Source organism: Carettochelys insculpta, chromosome 16 (assembly GCF_033958435.1).
Source record: "Carettochelys insculpta isolate YL-2023 chromosome 16, ASM3395843v1, whole genome shotgun sequence".
Lineage (NCBI taxonomy): Eukaryota > Metazoa > Chordata > Testudines > Carettochelyidae > Carettochelys > Carettochelys insculpta.
In genome coordinates, this window is record NC_134152.1 from 16,222,966 (window position 1) to 16,238,788 (window position 15,823).

At 37.3% G+C, this 15,823-nt stretch overlaps 1 protein-coding gene across 5 annotated transcripts in view; it reads right to left on the reverse strand.

Moving 5' to 3' along the window:
* Window positions 1–2,289: 2,289 nt before the first annotated feature.
* Window positions 2,290–15,823, reverse strand: part of MRTFB (myocardin related transcription factor B) — a 249,810-nt gene continuing 236,276 nt past the window's right edge. For 4 of the 5 annotated variants that reach the window (XM_075011145.1, XM_075011146.1, XM_075011147.1 and 1 more), the window contains 4 exons: window positions 14,871–15,020; window positions 14,313–14,450; window positions 12,254–12,314; window positions 2,290–8,016 (listed from right to left, as the gene is read on the reverse strand). In XM_075011145.1, coding sequence (XP_074867246.1) covers window positions 7,481–8,016; window positions 12,254–12,314; window positions 14,313–14,450; window positions 14,871–15,020 — 885 coding nt within the window. In that variant the 3' untranslated portion in view covers window positions 2,290–7,480. The remainder of the gene's footprint in view (window positions 8,017–12,253; window positions 12,315–14,312; window positions 14,451–14,870; window positions 15,021–15,823) is intronic. The other variant, XM_075011149.1, reaches the window with a different exon arrangement.

A 15,823-nucleotide genomic window follows, 5' to 3' on the forward strand; every position in this document is an offset into this window, starting at 1 on the left:
GGGTAGGTTTAGAAGATAAAATAAAAAAAGAACAAGTTAAAAAGTTACTTAGAAGACATAGATATCTGTAAGTCACCAGGGCTTGATAAAATGCATTCTAGAATACTCAAGGAGCTGAGGTAGTATCTGATAATAAAATACGGAGGTGTTCCTACCTCACAGAGCGGGAAGGGACCTTCGGAGGTCATGGAATCCAGTCCCCTGACATCTCAGTAGACCAAGCACCATACCTGACATTTTTTTTTAAGTTTATGTGCCCCAGACCCCTGAGTGGTGTCCTTAAGGACTGAACTCACAGTCCTGGGTTTAGCACGGCAATACTCAGACCACTGAGCAATCCTTGCCCACGTTAACTGAACTATTAGCAATCATTTTTGAAAAGTCATGGAAGACTGGAAAAGGGCAAATATAACACCAATCTATAAAAGGGAACAAGAGCAACCTAGGAAATTATAGACCAGTCAGTTTAACCTCTGTGCCAGGAAAGATAATGGAGCAAGTAATTTAAGGAATTCTTCTGCAAACATCTGGAAAAAAAGCAGATGATGGATAACAGCCAGTATAGATTTGTAAAGAACAAATCATACCAAATGAATCTGAAACATATCTTTGAAAGGATAACAAGTCTTGTGGATGAGAAGAAGTGGATGTGGTATACCTAAACTTTAGTAAGGTGTTTGACACTATCTTGCATGATCTTCTTATCAATATATTAGGCAAATATAACTTAGACAGGGCTGCAATAAGGTGGGTGCATAACTGGCTGGAAAATCGTTCTCAGAGAGTAGTTTTTAGTGGTTTGCAGTCGTGCTGGAAGGGCATAGCAATTGGGATTCTGCAGGGTTCTGTTTTGGACCCAGTTCCATTCAACATCTTCATCAACGATTTAGATATTGGCAAGAGAGTATGACTATTAAGTTTGCAGATGATACCAAGCTGGGAGAGGTTGCAACTGATTCGAAAGATAGGGTCGTAATTCAAAATGATCTGGACAAACTGGAGAAATGGTCTGAGGTAAACAGGAAGTTTAATAGGGACAAATGCAGAGTACTCCACTTAGGAAGGAGCGTTCAGTTTTATACATACAGAATGGGAAGTGAAAGAGATCTAGGGATCATAGTGGACCATAAGCCAAATATGAGTCAACAGTGTGATGCTGTTGCAAAAAAAGCAAACATGATTCTAGAATGCATTCACAGGAGTGTTGTGAAAAAAACAAGTTATTCTTCTGCTCTACTCTGCACTGATTTGGCCTCAGTTGGAGTATTATGTCCAGTTCTGAGCACCACATTTTAAGAGAGACGGGGAGAAGCTGGAGAAGGTCCAGAGAAGAGCAACAAGAATAATTACAGGATTAGAGAACATGAGCTAAGAGGGAAGAATGAAAGAATTGGGCTTGCTTGGTTTAGGAAGATTGAGAGTGGATAGGATAGTGATTTTCAAGTACTTAAAAGAGTGTTAAAAGGAGGAAGGAGAAAAATTGTTCTCCTTGGCCTCTGAGGATAGGACAGGAAGGAATGGGCTTAAACTGCAGCAAGAGTTGAGCATTAGGAAAAACTTCCTCTCGGTAGTAAAACACTGGAATAAATTGCCTAGTGTTGTTGTGGAATCTCCATCACTGGAGATATTTAAGAGCAGGTTAGATAGACATCTATCAGGGATGATCTAGATGGTGCTTCACCCTGCTGTGAGGGCAGGGGACTGGACTTGACCTCTTGAGATCCCTTCCAGTTCTAGTGTTCTATGTTTCTATGAAATATGGTGCCTCCCTATTTAGTTACATTTTCCATTTAGACAATAACTAAATGGCCAGCATTGCCCATTTTCTTGCTAAGTGGCAAAGTTTGCTCTCATGCATGGTATTAATATCTAAATACTGTCTAACCTTTGCAGGAGAGTACTAGCTGATTTTCATTTTTTAGCCTAAAATTCCTGTGTCTGGCCAGATGATTTTCTATAGTTCTAGGTATAAATGTACCATGTAGAATATGGAACTTCAGTTCAATTTTTAGAATGAACTATGCAGCTGGTCTGGTATTCACTCCTTTACAAACATCCCTATTTTTTCAGAGTTTCATTTTCAGTTTGTCATACTATTGGGCTTTAAAAAATCCATTTTTCAGGGAATTTGTACCCTAGAAATTTTTATTTTCATTCCTTTTTGGTTTGTAGTGATGCAGGTATTACCATAGTATGGGTATGGGCTCAGGAGCTAAGAATATTCCTGACGGCATGCTTTTGCTGATTAAGATTTCAGATAGTATTTGTCAAGCATGAACAACAAATCTACAGAGTTTTGTTTTTTATTTGAGACACATAGCAAAAATGCTGATATCAAACATTTCCTCAGTAGCTACAATGTTGCCACTATGTACAAAATATTTGTTAAATGTACTACACATATAAAAATACAGTATGCATTACATATATACAGTACAATGTGCAAAACATATGGCATTCAAAGATATGGAATTCATCTCGGGGTGCAAACAGCAAATACAAAGGCATCATGGTTTCTGATAAGAAGGCAATACATAAATGAACACCCTGATTGCCTTAATTTTTATTTAATAAACTAGTGCTTAAATGAAGAGGGCTTTGCAGATTGATATCTCTTCTTTTTTCATAAAGTGAGATGCTAAGACATAATTGTGACTATGAAAATAAGAAGAGAAACACCTATCACACTAAGCATTATTTCTACCACAAGCAATACAATGAAGAAATAAGCCAGATATTACTTAATACAATTTCTCAAACAAAACAACAAATGTGTTCTGTTAACATCAAAACAACTTCAGAAATATCTATATACTTAATTTTTAAAAAGTATAACTAAGTGGATAATACCTTAGGGGACTGACTTTTTCCTTTAAAATACAAAATGCCTCCTTTGGCAATATAAATGGCAATGCTTTGGTTCCTATTATTTTATTTGAGGCTGTGCGTCTTCATCTGACTATCTAAACAGTAATTTTACCAAAAGATCACAGCTGTTACACTGTAACATAAAGATATACTTGTTCCTATTCTATGTTCTTTGCTGAAACACAGCCCTCAACCAGTTATCATGATGATTGCTAAAGCTACGTTTAAACACTGGATATTGCATTCCATCTCAGACACTGCATAAGGGAATAACAGTGTCCCCTCTTCTGGTGTAAAACTGCATGGAAGTATGAACATCAATGTTTGCTTCCAACTTGCTTTTACATTTAACAAATTGATGTAAAAAGGGGACTATTGCTTACATATACATGTTAATTAGATTTGAGAAGTGCGATAATGATTCTCTTGTGTATGTTTTCTATTTGTGGTGCTTCTCCTATTAACATTTTTTCATGTTCCACTTAGTCTCTTTACAACTATATTTATTTGACTGACAAGAAAGGAGATAAGAAAACATCTTTAAAATTGCCAGACTGCAATTTAAAAATTTAATGGTTCTATAACAGTAAAGTGTTTCAATATTTAAGGGTTCTTTATTCAGAATTCTGTGGCACTGTGTTCTAATTTTTGTTTTCCAGTTAAAAAAAAGTTTGGATGTAATCCAAATAAATGATTATGCAGTCAGATTTATAAGGTCCTTCCAGTTAAAGTATTCTGTGATTACAGGGATTCTTCTTGAGCAGTATGTTGTCTATCTGTTACAATTTTCACCCATACAAATGTACTTTGTATATTGGCAGATAGGCAAATACCAATAGAAAACACCCATACATTCTTTACTGTATAAGCCTGGTTACCGACCTTAAGGTTACCTATATTTTAACAACTATTTAAAAAGATTTTAGCATAGGAGTAGAAAGATCTGATTTACAAATGTTCACTGTTGCAAATTCAGATTTCAGATTTGGGTCCTAAAGTTCTGCATAGAACAATTGCCATAAATTCTGTCCTTCAAAAGCCTTTGAAATTTATGACAGAGATAATTGTTTAGTGTTTTTATGAAAAATGGCATGTAAGTTTATCTTCCAAAGTTACATGCCTAAATATAGACGGGGACTAGAAGTGCTGAAGAAATACTGTTTCTGTGGTAAATTTAGTGATAAAAATATATCCTTAATTTTAACTTTACCATCCACTAACCACGCATTTCACAGGAACCATGTTTTGTTAGTCTGTTTTTGAGCTAGCTTGGTGAATTTGGTATCAGTGCATTCTTTTTCAAGTGCAACTGTTCTCACAATGAGAGATACCACTATAGTGGAAGCAGTCACAAGTCTGTACATTGTCAAAGGTTTGTCTTTTTATATTACAAAAAATGATCATTTAAAACATGCATAAAAACATTTTTCCACAATGCCAGGTATGTATAAATATAGCAAATATTGTAGAGGTTCACAACATACACTCTAAAGCAAACATGCGTGCGTGCATAAGGTTTTACAATACAAGTAATTCTGAATTGTACAAAATCACATTTCTATTTCAAAAATCTTTTAATAATCCCTTAGTTTTATATGAATTGAACCAATATGAGTAGAAAGCAATTCCTTACTGGTATCAGCACATTTTAGGCATATGAGATTTTTCTTCTGCACGCAGATCCCTATGGCTTGCTTAATATTCTACATTGCCAGTAAGGGTATCTGTGTAGCAATGTATTATACAGTATTGCCAGTATGAAGCATATGTACATGCACATCAAAAATAATCTACTTTTTCCTCAAATAGAAAACAGATTTTAGTTAAAATCACCTTCATAACATTTAAACAGAAGGCAAAGACAAAAGGGGCCATTTTGTTACTATCATCTTTGGTCTGTCATCACATTTCACACTGCACATTTTTAGCATCATGATGTTTACTAACATGATGTTCTAACAATGTAAATTTTATACACAGGTCTAGCTACCAGACCAAGCATCTACTCCTCTAAGATGCTGAATGCCTTTAACTCTCATTTCTGTAAAATATGAGGACAATCAGGAGCTCAAAGGAGGCACTTAGCACCTCATAGGATCAGCCCCCGAGAAAGTGACCAAGTGGAATGGGTAAAGAGCAGAGCATGTGTTCATTTATTGTCTGAAGAATCCTATCCCATTCATCAGTACTAAAAGCAAAACACTACATATAAGTAACACCATATATAATACCAAAGCCAAGACAATCAAAATTTAAGGCCATATGTAACACTGTACCCAAGTGTTATATGTACAACTACTCCTGGCAGGATCTAGGCACAAAAGCGAGGAACAAGAATAGTATCCTATCCCTTAACTTTGAATTTATTTGTTTTTTGTTAATGACATACAATTTTGTAGAATGTGTATGGGTTAAAACAAAACCACATATGTGAGTTGGCATCTTCATAAGGGGAAGTAGTGAGAGAGGCATTGGACACCAATGGGCACTGAGCCCTTGGCTGTTGTTGATGATGATCTTCCTAACTGCGTCCTTTCATGAAGTGTTTGCAGACATTTTCATCTAGAGATATGCAATTAGTTTTAAAATGTTGATCTGCTCTACCCCAAATGGAACAGATGCTAATTTAGATCCCAAAATGTTCAATGTAATACATTAGTCTGAATTTTTCTTTTCGTCAGGAGAACTCTGGCCAAGCAGAATTAATGGCTCAGGCTTCAGGATTCATAATTTAGGAAGTTTTCAGAATTTGGATGATCATACTTAGAAGTACTAACAACTGTTTTGGTATGCTACCTAAAATGGTCACCCCGTAATTAACAGTAGCCACTTTCAGTTTGTTTCCAGCATTTCTCTGAGATCAGTGTTTGGCTCTCAAAATGGCATAAGCTTTCACACTGTTCTCTGCACATCCCTTGCTATATGTTATTTCTGAAACTGACAAAAACACAATTGTTTCTCAGCTGAGACCTATTTGTAATACAGAAACTGTTTCATTTTTTATCTTAATTTTGCAGCAACATGTATTACAGGTTGAACCTCTCCAGTCTGGAGCCCTCAGGACCTGGCCAGTGCCAAACAAGAGAATTTGCCAAATCATGAGAGGTCAATATTGTCTAGCAGTACTGCCAGTGCTTACCATTGTTTAGTGGGTTCTTCAAAGACGTTTAGTAGTAAACTAGAGCTAAATAACAGCACAGAGCCATGACTGAAGGCTGTAAACACACTTTATGGGACCTTCATGTAGATTTCTAAAAATATAGAAATTCTACAATGAGCAAATTAGTGAGTTGTCATTTGTTATCGCATGCCCATCCCCACCTATCGAGCATGCGCTCAGTAAGTACTGTTTTCTGCTGTAATCATCCATCCTAATTTCTAAAGCATCAGTCCTTAATATTGTTGTAGTTTACGTCCTGAAGCTTGTCTGTTTTTGTATTACTCTCAAACAACTTTTACCTAGGATGGTAGATGGGTGTGTTGCTATCTTAACAGATGAAAGCTGTCTATCCTATGTATTCTGACCCTGAACCCACAGTGGGTCTTATGTCCATAAATGTTTGAAAGATTGGGGACTAATAAAAATATTATATGGAACTCTTCTTGTATTGTCCTGTAAACATTTTAATATCCTGAAATGATTCTTTGAGATATTTGGTTACATGAATCTCTCTTGTAAATACTCACTGAAAAAATGGAAGTAAACTTGGATATTAAATATTCTTACAATGCTATAGTCTATTGGTTTGATGACCACTGCTACTCTACTGCCACAAAAATAAGCTATACAAGTCACAAAGGTAGAAATTATACAAGTAGCTATCCAATATACACATTAAAACTTATCTAATAAATCCAAAGTGTTGCTGTAGAAAATTCAGTGTTCTTAATATACCTGGCCTTGCTACAGTGGATTGTATGGAATTACACCTAAAATATCCCTTTGGATGCAGTTATGTTCATCTCTCAGGACTTAAAATTGAAACAGAGTAAGAGGAGTTTTCGAGAAGCCATAGAAAATAAAATTACAAAAACAACTTGAATACGTTTAAAGACTTTAGACACGCGAAATTTCACTGAACCAGCCAGTGCTTTTAGTTGCCTTTGCCCTCACAATGCCTCTTGGTCGTGGCTCAGGCTGTCCACAGGAACAATCAAGTGCAGTGGTATCTTACCTTCCCTCAAACAATGCTCACTCTTTTATCAGTACAGTAGATTGGAATCTGATTGCACTATTTTCCTTCCGTTTAAAGTTTAATCAAATGACCGCATATTTTGCAGTTCGTTTGAGCATTATGAAGGTATCTTAATGCTATTTCCTATTTACACTTTTTTCCTGCTTTCTTCTTGGTGGTACTTTTCATCAATAAATACAATCATTCTCTCTTGACCTGTGAAGTGTAACTCCCAGATGGCTCTGATCTGCATTATTGATAGAAGGGTAAAGAAACTTATATGTATACTTCAACATAAATGCAGAATTTAGCATCAAGCATTTCTCCTTCCCAAACATTCTGTGGTAATTTACCTTAATTGCAACCAGGACTGTGTTATAATGGACCTATACTGTAAACAAATAAAGTCAAGTTTTCATATGCTGCACCTCTATAGCTCAATCCCAGTGCAACTGTAGGTCTTGTGAATCTAGAAAGTCAGTGGAAAACATACTTGGGGCAGCAGAGCTCAGAGGAGTAAGCCCTGATGAGGAATTGGGCATGGTAATGTCTAACCATTCCATATTGTCTAAATTTGTGTCAGGAAGGTCAAGAGATAAACAGGAACTATTAGAAGTGAACTGTTGGTCAGCTGTTTCCATGGGTGAATGAGCGTGATCAAGCATGCTGGAGTGATTAAGCAGATCATTCTGAAGATCTTCAATAAGAGAAAATGATTCTCTATCCTCACTACTGCTTGTTAGTTGAGGAATTTCATTACCTGAAGGTAAAGTTCCATCCAAGAGAGCTTCAAGATGGTTCTCCAAACTTATAGACAAACTGCTTGTTGGTTCTAAAGACATAGGAGGTGCTATTTGGACTTGTGGGGGTGGGCGAGATACCACTGTGTTCACTGGCATAGTGGTGATACTGGCTGTAACTGGTCTCATTTTGGAAATGGGAGATGGTTCCTCTTTTATAGGGAGAGAAATCTCTGTATAAAGGAAAGTTGAAATAAGTTCATGAAAATAAAGAACGTACAGACTTGCAATATTTTGCATCTTCAAATATTCAACTACTAAATACTTTTAATAATGAGACAAGGCAGGTGAGATAATATCTTATAGCAGCAGTTCTCAAACTGTGGGTCACCCCAAAGTGGGTCACGACCCCATTTTCATGGGGTTGCCAGGGCTGGTGTTAGATTTTCTGGGGCTTGGGATTGAAGCCAAAGCCCAAGAGGTTTAGCCTGGGCAGCAAGGCTCAAATTAAGTCCCACTGCCCAGGGTAAAAAGCTCAAGCTTTGACTTCACATCCCTGCTGCCCTGGGCACAATGGGGTTTGGGCATTGGCCCTTCCACCTGCAGTCGTGTGGCTAGGGCTTGAGACCCTCTCCCTGGAGTTATGTAGTAATTTTTATTACCAGCAGAGGGTTGTAGTGCAATGAAGTTTGAGAAATGCTCTCTTATTGGACTGATTTCTGTTGAAGAGAGAGACAAGCTTTTGAATTTACACAGAACTCTTCTTCAGGTCATTAAAATACAGTGTCTAACCCACTGCTGTCTAATCCACTAATATCCTGAGACTAACATGGCAACAGTAACACTACAAATAATTCTAATGAGACAAACTCTTTTAAAGTGATGTCTACATCTCTTCTTTTCAGTAATACTTCAGCAAGTCAGAAGTATTTTTTTATTTGAGGAGGAAAGACCTGAGGCCCTCATCTTTCTAAACTGAAGTGCTATCTCCAATCGTATTTTACCAGTTATGCAGTTACTTCACTAACTTAATACCAAATATTACCTAAGAATAAGAACTCACTTACTGTTGTTCTTATTGAAAGGTCATTTCTATTTAAGCAGTAACAGCACAAGTCCTTGAGGTGGTTAATGGAACAATTTACTTAACTTTACAAGTAAATTACTAGCATGGTATTTTTGCTTAATTTTCTTGCAGATATTAAAGGACTTGGCAAATGACTCAAATGCTGCTCAAGTCATAATTTCTTTACTCTCTGCTACAAATATATTTGTGTATATATGAGTAAGCATAACAATGAGTTCTTCACCATTTCCTATAATTTACATAATCCTTTGGAAGTCAGAAGCATAAAATCCTTAGCATGAAGATAGTTCGGGCAGCATTAGAACCATTTCGTCACATAAAACAAGCTTGATTGTTCTGTGTTAAGATGTTTTAATTTTTTTGTTATAGTCTCTCAGTTGGTCATTTCAAAGGTTTTATATTGCGGTTAGTTTGTACAATCCACTGTTCTTCTTTCAGATTATACTATCCCTGTATTGTATAATTCAAGTTTATTCTTATCATGTTTCAATTAAATTTGACTAGCAGAAATAATGTGCATTTTAGGATGGAGCTGAAATTCCAGCTAATGCCAACAATCAGTTTTTTGTATATCGGCACTCACCAATATCCTTATGGAAGCAAAAGTAAATATTACACTGATTTGATTGCTAGCTATCAGAAGATTTCCCTCTGAAGATATTAATAATTTCTCAGCCGGCAATGAATGTTATGTATATTTTATGTCAAGGCTAGTTTGCAAAATTCTCTTGTTCAGAATTGCTTTTTGATCTTCAAATTTAGCTTAAATACTTGCTGGAATATTAATTATGCCACATTTAAATTTGCTTGATTAAATGGTAATACAGAGGGAGCCTTGTCAGTCTGTACTCCAACAAAATAAAATAGTGGAAATGTAGCACTTTAAAGAATAACAAAATGATTTATCCAGTGATGAGCTTTCATGGGACAGATCCACTTCATCAGATCAATTTAATTTCCAATAAAGACTGACATTTATAACTACAGAGGCCCAGTCTGTCCAATATACATAGTGTCAGGGAATGCCTTTACCTTGGGTCCAAATGATAGATGTCATCGATGTAGTGTAAGTAAAGGAGCGGTAGCAGGGGACAAGAGCTAAGGACTCGCTGTTCTAAGTCGGCCATAAAAATGTTACCCCTCCTTTATCTATGTTACATCGATGACATCTTTATCATTTGGACCCCAAGGTAAAGAGACTCTGGAAGAATTCCACAGAGACTTTAATAACCTGCATCAATCTCAGCCTTGACTATTCCACATGAGAAATACATTTCCTGGATGCCATAGTACAAATCACTGATGGCCACATTGATACCACTACCGGAAATGCACTGACTGCTACACTTACCTACATGCATCCAGCTTCCATCCAGCTCACACCACACCATCCATCATTTGCAGTCAAGCCCTTAGATACAATCGCATCTGCTGTGATCCTACTGACAGAGACTGAAAACTATAAGACCTCTCCCAAGCATTCATAAAACTGAACTACTCACTGGGAGAAGTAAAAAAAACAAATTGACAGGGCCAGATGAATACCCAGAAACCAGCTTCTTCAAGATAGACCCAAGAAGATCAACAACAGAAGACCACTTGTCATCACCTATGGCCCCCAACTCAAACCCCTGCAATGCATCATTTAAAATCTACAACCTATTCTGGATCAGGATACTACACTCCAGAAGATTCTAGGTGACAGGCCTGTTCTTTCCTATAGACAACCTCCTACCCTGAGAAAGATTCTCACCAGCAATCACAGGCTACACCACAGTAATAATAATCCTGGAACTTTTCCTTGCAACAAACCCCGCTGCCAACTTTGTCCACATATTTATTCTGGGGATACCATCACTGGCCCTAACCACGTTAGTTACAAGATCAAAGGCACATTCTCGTGCACTTCCAGCAACATTATATACGCTATTATGTGCCAACAATGCCCTGCCACTATGCACATAGGACAGACTGGGCAAAACCTTTGCCAAAGAATAAATGCACTCAGAGCAGACATCAAGAAACTCAATACACATAAGTCAGTCAGTGAACACTTCAATGTAGTGGGCCATTCTGTTAAAGATCTCAGAATTTGTGTACTGGAACAAAAAGAATTTAATAGACCTGAGTGAGAGATTTGTGAGATAAGAGTTCATATTCAAATTCGACACGTTAACATGCATGAACAGAGACATCAATTACCTCACACATTACAAGGACTGCTTCTCTTCCTTTAATGCTTGTAATTATCTCAAACAGGACAATTAACATCCCCCAACCCTTAACGCCTTCATTCAATCCAATTTGATTTGTCAGTTTTTATTGCAATTTTTTTTTTTTGGTCCTCTGTACTTATATAAGTCAGTCTGTATTGGAAATGCAACTGATCCAATGAAGTAGGTCTGTCCCACGAAAGCTCATCACCGAATAAATCATTTTGTTAGTTTTTAAAGTGCTACATTTCTGCTGCTTTGATCAAATGTGACAGGTTTCATGTTATTTTTGTACATTACACTTGAAAATATCAATGGAAACAAGCTTTATTTTGTATAAATTGTCTTTTCCAGATTCTGCTATGAAGTATTCTTTGTGTGCCTTCTTTTCTTTCCTTCTACAAAACATGATGTTATATTACTGTTAGCAGACATGATGAATGGTGAGCATTAGAGGGTAGATTTCCCACAGATGGCAGATGCAAAAACTCTGCAACTGTAATTGGCCTGTTGTAATAAATCAGTAATACACAGGATTTGCTTTGCCAGAGTTAGAATCACATCAAGGATCCTGAACCTGGAGATTATTATTGAGTCCTGTTAGAAAGGGGAAGCAACTAAAAGCTTTTGCTACTTATATAAATTATCCAAACAGAGAGACTGACAGTTTAGATACTGTAATCTGATTGAAATATTTTAATTCTTGTTTTAAATATACAAATGTACATCTTCTTCTTTTAGTGTTGCCTGCCTTGAAATGAGAGGAGAAACCTTAATAAATAGCTGTCTAGTTACAATGTACAGTTACTTGTACATTTTCAACTAACATATTTTGTGACAGTCAAAAGCTAATGTATCACAACTGACAGATTTCTACAGCAGCTTGGGGCATTGGGATGAATGATTATTTTCATCAGTGCTAATAGAACTTTGGCATTTGACGTATTTTGCCTTTATGTAGAGTGTTCTTAGAGTACTGAAGAGGAATAATAAATGCCATGGATGATAGCTAAACATCCACTTGCTCCAGTAGAGGAGATCTCTGTGATGTAAGTCATCACATTTTCTTCCTTACTGTTTTCTTCCCATCACTTCTGAACTTCTTTTAATTCCTGTCAGTTTTTAAAAGAGCTTTTTCTACACATTACACATAGGGTTAATCTACCTTACCTCCACTCTTAATCAGGATATCGAAGAGATCATCCATCTGCTGACTGTGTGCATTTGAAATCTGTAACAGAGAGGGTATTTCTTGTCATGCACATCTTAATCTAAGATGTGATTGATGCCAGTCTCCCTCAATAACACTACTAGCATTAGCTTATATTATGGCACTAGATAATTTTTTTTAAAAATGACTTTATGCTCACCAATAAAAGCTGGAATAATACCATGCATTTAAACAATACTTTGAATGATAATAGATGGTGGTTTCATATATGTTATAGTCTTGTCACTAAGGGAGTTAGCATAAAACAAATCAGGAAAATGCTGAAAGGCACGGAGACATGTATTTAAAAATAATATAACTAACATTGATGTATTTAAACACCAATGCTTTAGGGCAAGGGTGGGTAATAATTTTTGATGGAGGCCACATGAAGAATTTGGTAAATAGCCAAGGTCTGCACTCTTCCATGGTATTAATGAAGAAAGTGCAGGGACTGGGATGGAGGTTGGGTGTAGAAGAGAGCTCGGGGTAGGAGACTGGGCTGCAGGAGATGGTGTTGGCTCTGGAAGGGAGTTTGGGTGAAGGAGAGTGTAGTAACATTGGGCAGGGGAGGGGGGGGCATGGTCCCCAAGATGGTTTGCCTGTAGAAGAGGATTCTTACCTGGAGAAGTAAGGGTATAGGAGGAATGAAGGGTCTGGGAGGGGGTTGTGACCTGGGACATGGGTTTGCGTGCTGGGAGTGGGCATAGGTGCAGGAGTGGTTTCTGAGCTGGAGTAGAGGTATAAAAGAGGGTGCAGGGTCTGGGAGGAGGTTATGATCTGGGGGAGGTGTGGAGGAGGCAGGGGTATGATGTTGGGTGCCAGGTGCAGGGTCAGGCCAGGAAGCACTTATGCTAGGCATCTCCCAGCCAGCAGGCCAGCGGGACCCACAGGCAGGTTGATTGGCTGATGCATCCCCATATGCTGCTCAAAACAGTCAGCTGCGCTCCCTGGGGAGGGGACCCTGGGTGATCTTTCTGCGCTGCAACCATGGCCCAGGCAGCTCCCATTGGACAATTTCCAGAGAACTGGAGCTGCGATATTGTGCTGGGCGGCAGGGGCAGCCAGCTGCTTTGAGCAGTGTGGTGGGGTGCAGCAGGCAAGAAGCCTGCCTGACACTCATACTGGCTCATAGGATGGGATGGTGGTGAACCAAATACTTAGCAGCTTTTTAACCGATGGCAGTCTTTTATCAATAAGACATCAAACACTAGCCCTGATGCTGGAAATTAAACAATGGCTTTCTCTCTCATATAAGCACAAGCCAAGACTAGTGGGTGGGCTATTGGTTATAAGCTTTTTTTTTTTTTAAAACAGAGTTGTCTAAAGTAATTATTACAATGAAATACAAACAAAGGAGATAAGCATCTTGTCTTGCAACTGCTCTGAAGTCTCCATATTGCCAACATAAATAATGTTATGGTGCTATGTTAAGGACCACCTTCCAATATTCCTCATAATAAAACTGAAAACACTCATTAAAATGAGGGATTCTTTTTGCGTGGATCTGCTCATGTATCTTTTAAATATTACAGAAGAATTTGACACAGGAATACAAACAATGAAAAAACAATAAATTGCACACTTCTCAAATACAGCCCGGCCATTTTCAAGGTATTACGGGCTAGACAAATTCTTTAAGAACTGAAGACGTGCAATGTCATTTGAAGATTAATTCTTGCTAGATTGGTAAAAAGGTGTCAGATTTGATTTGAGTTGAGTAAGATTCTTCATATCACACTATTAATAATTTCCACACAGCTAACATAAAGGCAAATAACCAATATTTGTAGATTTGACATAAATTATATCTAAAGGATAAATTTTGTTCAAAGAATCATGAAAAACCAAGCTCTTGGAATGAAAATCACTTTATGTGCCCAAATATCAATAGGATAGGTCAAAACCATGGAGTACGTGCAAAGAAATCCTGGCACCCAGACCAACACACTCATTTCAATAATTCTATGTAAACAGGGAAAACATTATCTGATAGGTATTTTCCCTTATTTCGCCTACCTCTTGCTGACATGCCTGCATGTTGCGGGTCTGTTTTATGGCCTCTTCATAACGTGGAGGATCTTTTGTCTTGGTTACTGGATTGCTGAACAGAGAGTGTTGTATGATATATGGTTGGGACTCAGGTGGAGAGTCAGGCTGTGTGAAACAACAACATAATGAACAAATAAGTGTACCAGATTATTCTCCAGTCAGATAAATATCTAGCTAAAAGTAATCACACACAATAAGTTATTTTACAGCTAGATTAGACATTGTATGTATTCTATAGGGCAAATGGCCATTTAGAAGATTACTAATGAGGTGCTGACATGCATATTCAGCGCCTCATTAGCATGCCGCTGGCCACAGCTGTTTGAAATTGCTTCTTTTCGCTGCCGTTAGGGGGTCCTTTTCGAAAGGACCCCAGGAACTTTGAAATCCCCTTATTCCTATCTGCTGATAAGACGTAGCCTATGTAAAATATTCATATACACCCTGCATTAATTCTTCATGCTTACATTTTCTTAATAAAAAATGTAGCAGTAGCTTTGTGGAGAAGAAGTAGGCTAATCTTACCTTATCGGGTCCGTTTTGCACTGAGGGAACCTGGTTCTTTCCAGCATCAGGGCTAGTGTTTGACGCCTTATTGATAAAAGGCTGCTGTAGTGTTGTGACAGGTGGATTTTGATAGGGAAATATTGTATTTGATGTATTAGGTGGGAAAACCTGTAAAGAATTAATATTTTATGAATGCTAATGTTTTTATTTTCATGAAGATGGTTAAGAAACATTATTAAAATCTTTAGGCAAATTAACACCAATTATGCTTTTTTCCTTTTGTAATTGTTTGCTTAACTTCTACCCAGGAAAATGTTTTTTTTCTATAACTATAATAATAGTATTTTTCAGTGGATCAGGCAGATGAATCTGGAGCCATGGTTAGTCTTGGAGAGACACTGACACTGTGTGATGCAGACCCTTCACTCACCTGAAATTTATAGCACTGCTTCTGTTTGCCTGAAGAATCGGCAAATAACTTTGGCTGATAACTATACTTATACAAATCTGAACTGCTCTCATCTCTGATTTTCCATGAAGCTCATGTTCTCAGAGACAAATGCAAACAGAATAGTTCCTCTGATGGTGCAAAACAATTTAAAAGAACATTGCCACCTAGTGGCTAACCAATAAAGCACAATTGTACTAATTTCTGGCCTGATTTAATTTCATATTACTGTAGTTCTTATACAAAGATATTATAAAATCCTAGTGCATATCTATTTAAAATCCTAGTGCATATCTACTCAAAATACATGTCACATTAAGGGCTCCCTTTTGTAAATCAGGATTATCAAACCTACATTAAGAATTTGATGTCTCTCCCTTTAAGGTAAAAAAAAATCCTTACTTAAGTAGGTTAGCTGGTATTTGAGCACAAGCTAGAGAAATAAATAGAAAAATGGGAATACCATTTTCCTGATCAATACAGTGACACAGGCTGAATAACAAACAAAACAGCTACAACTGAT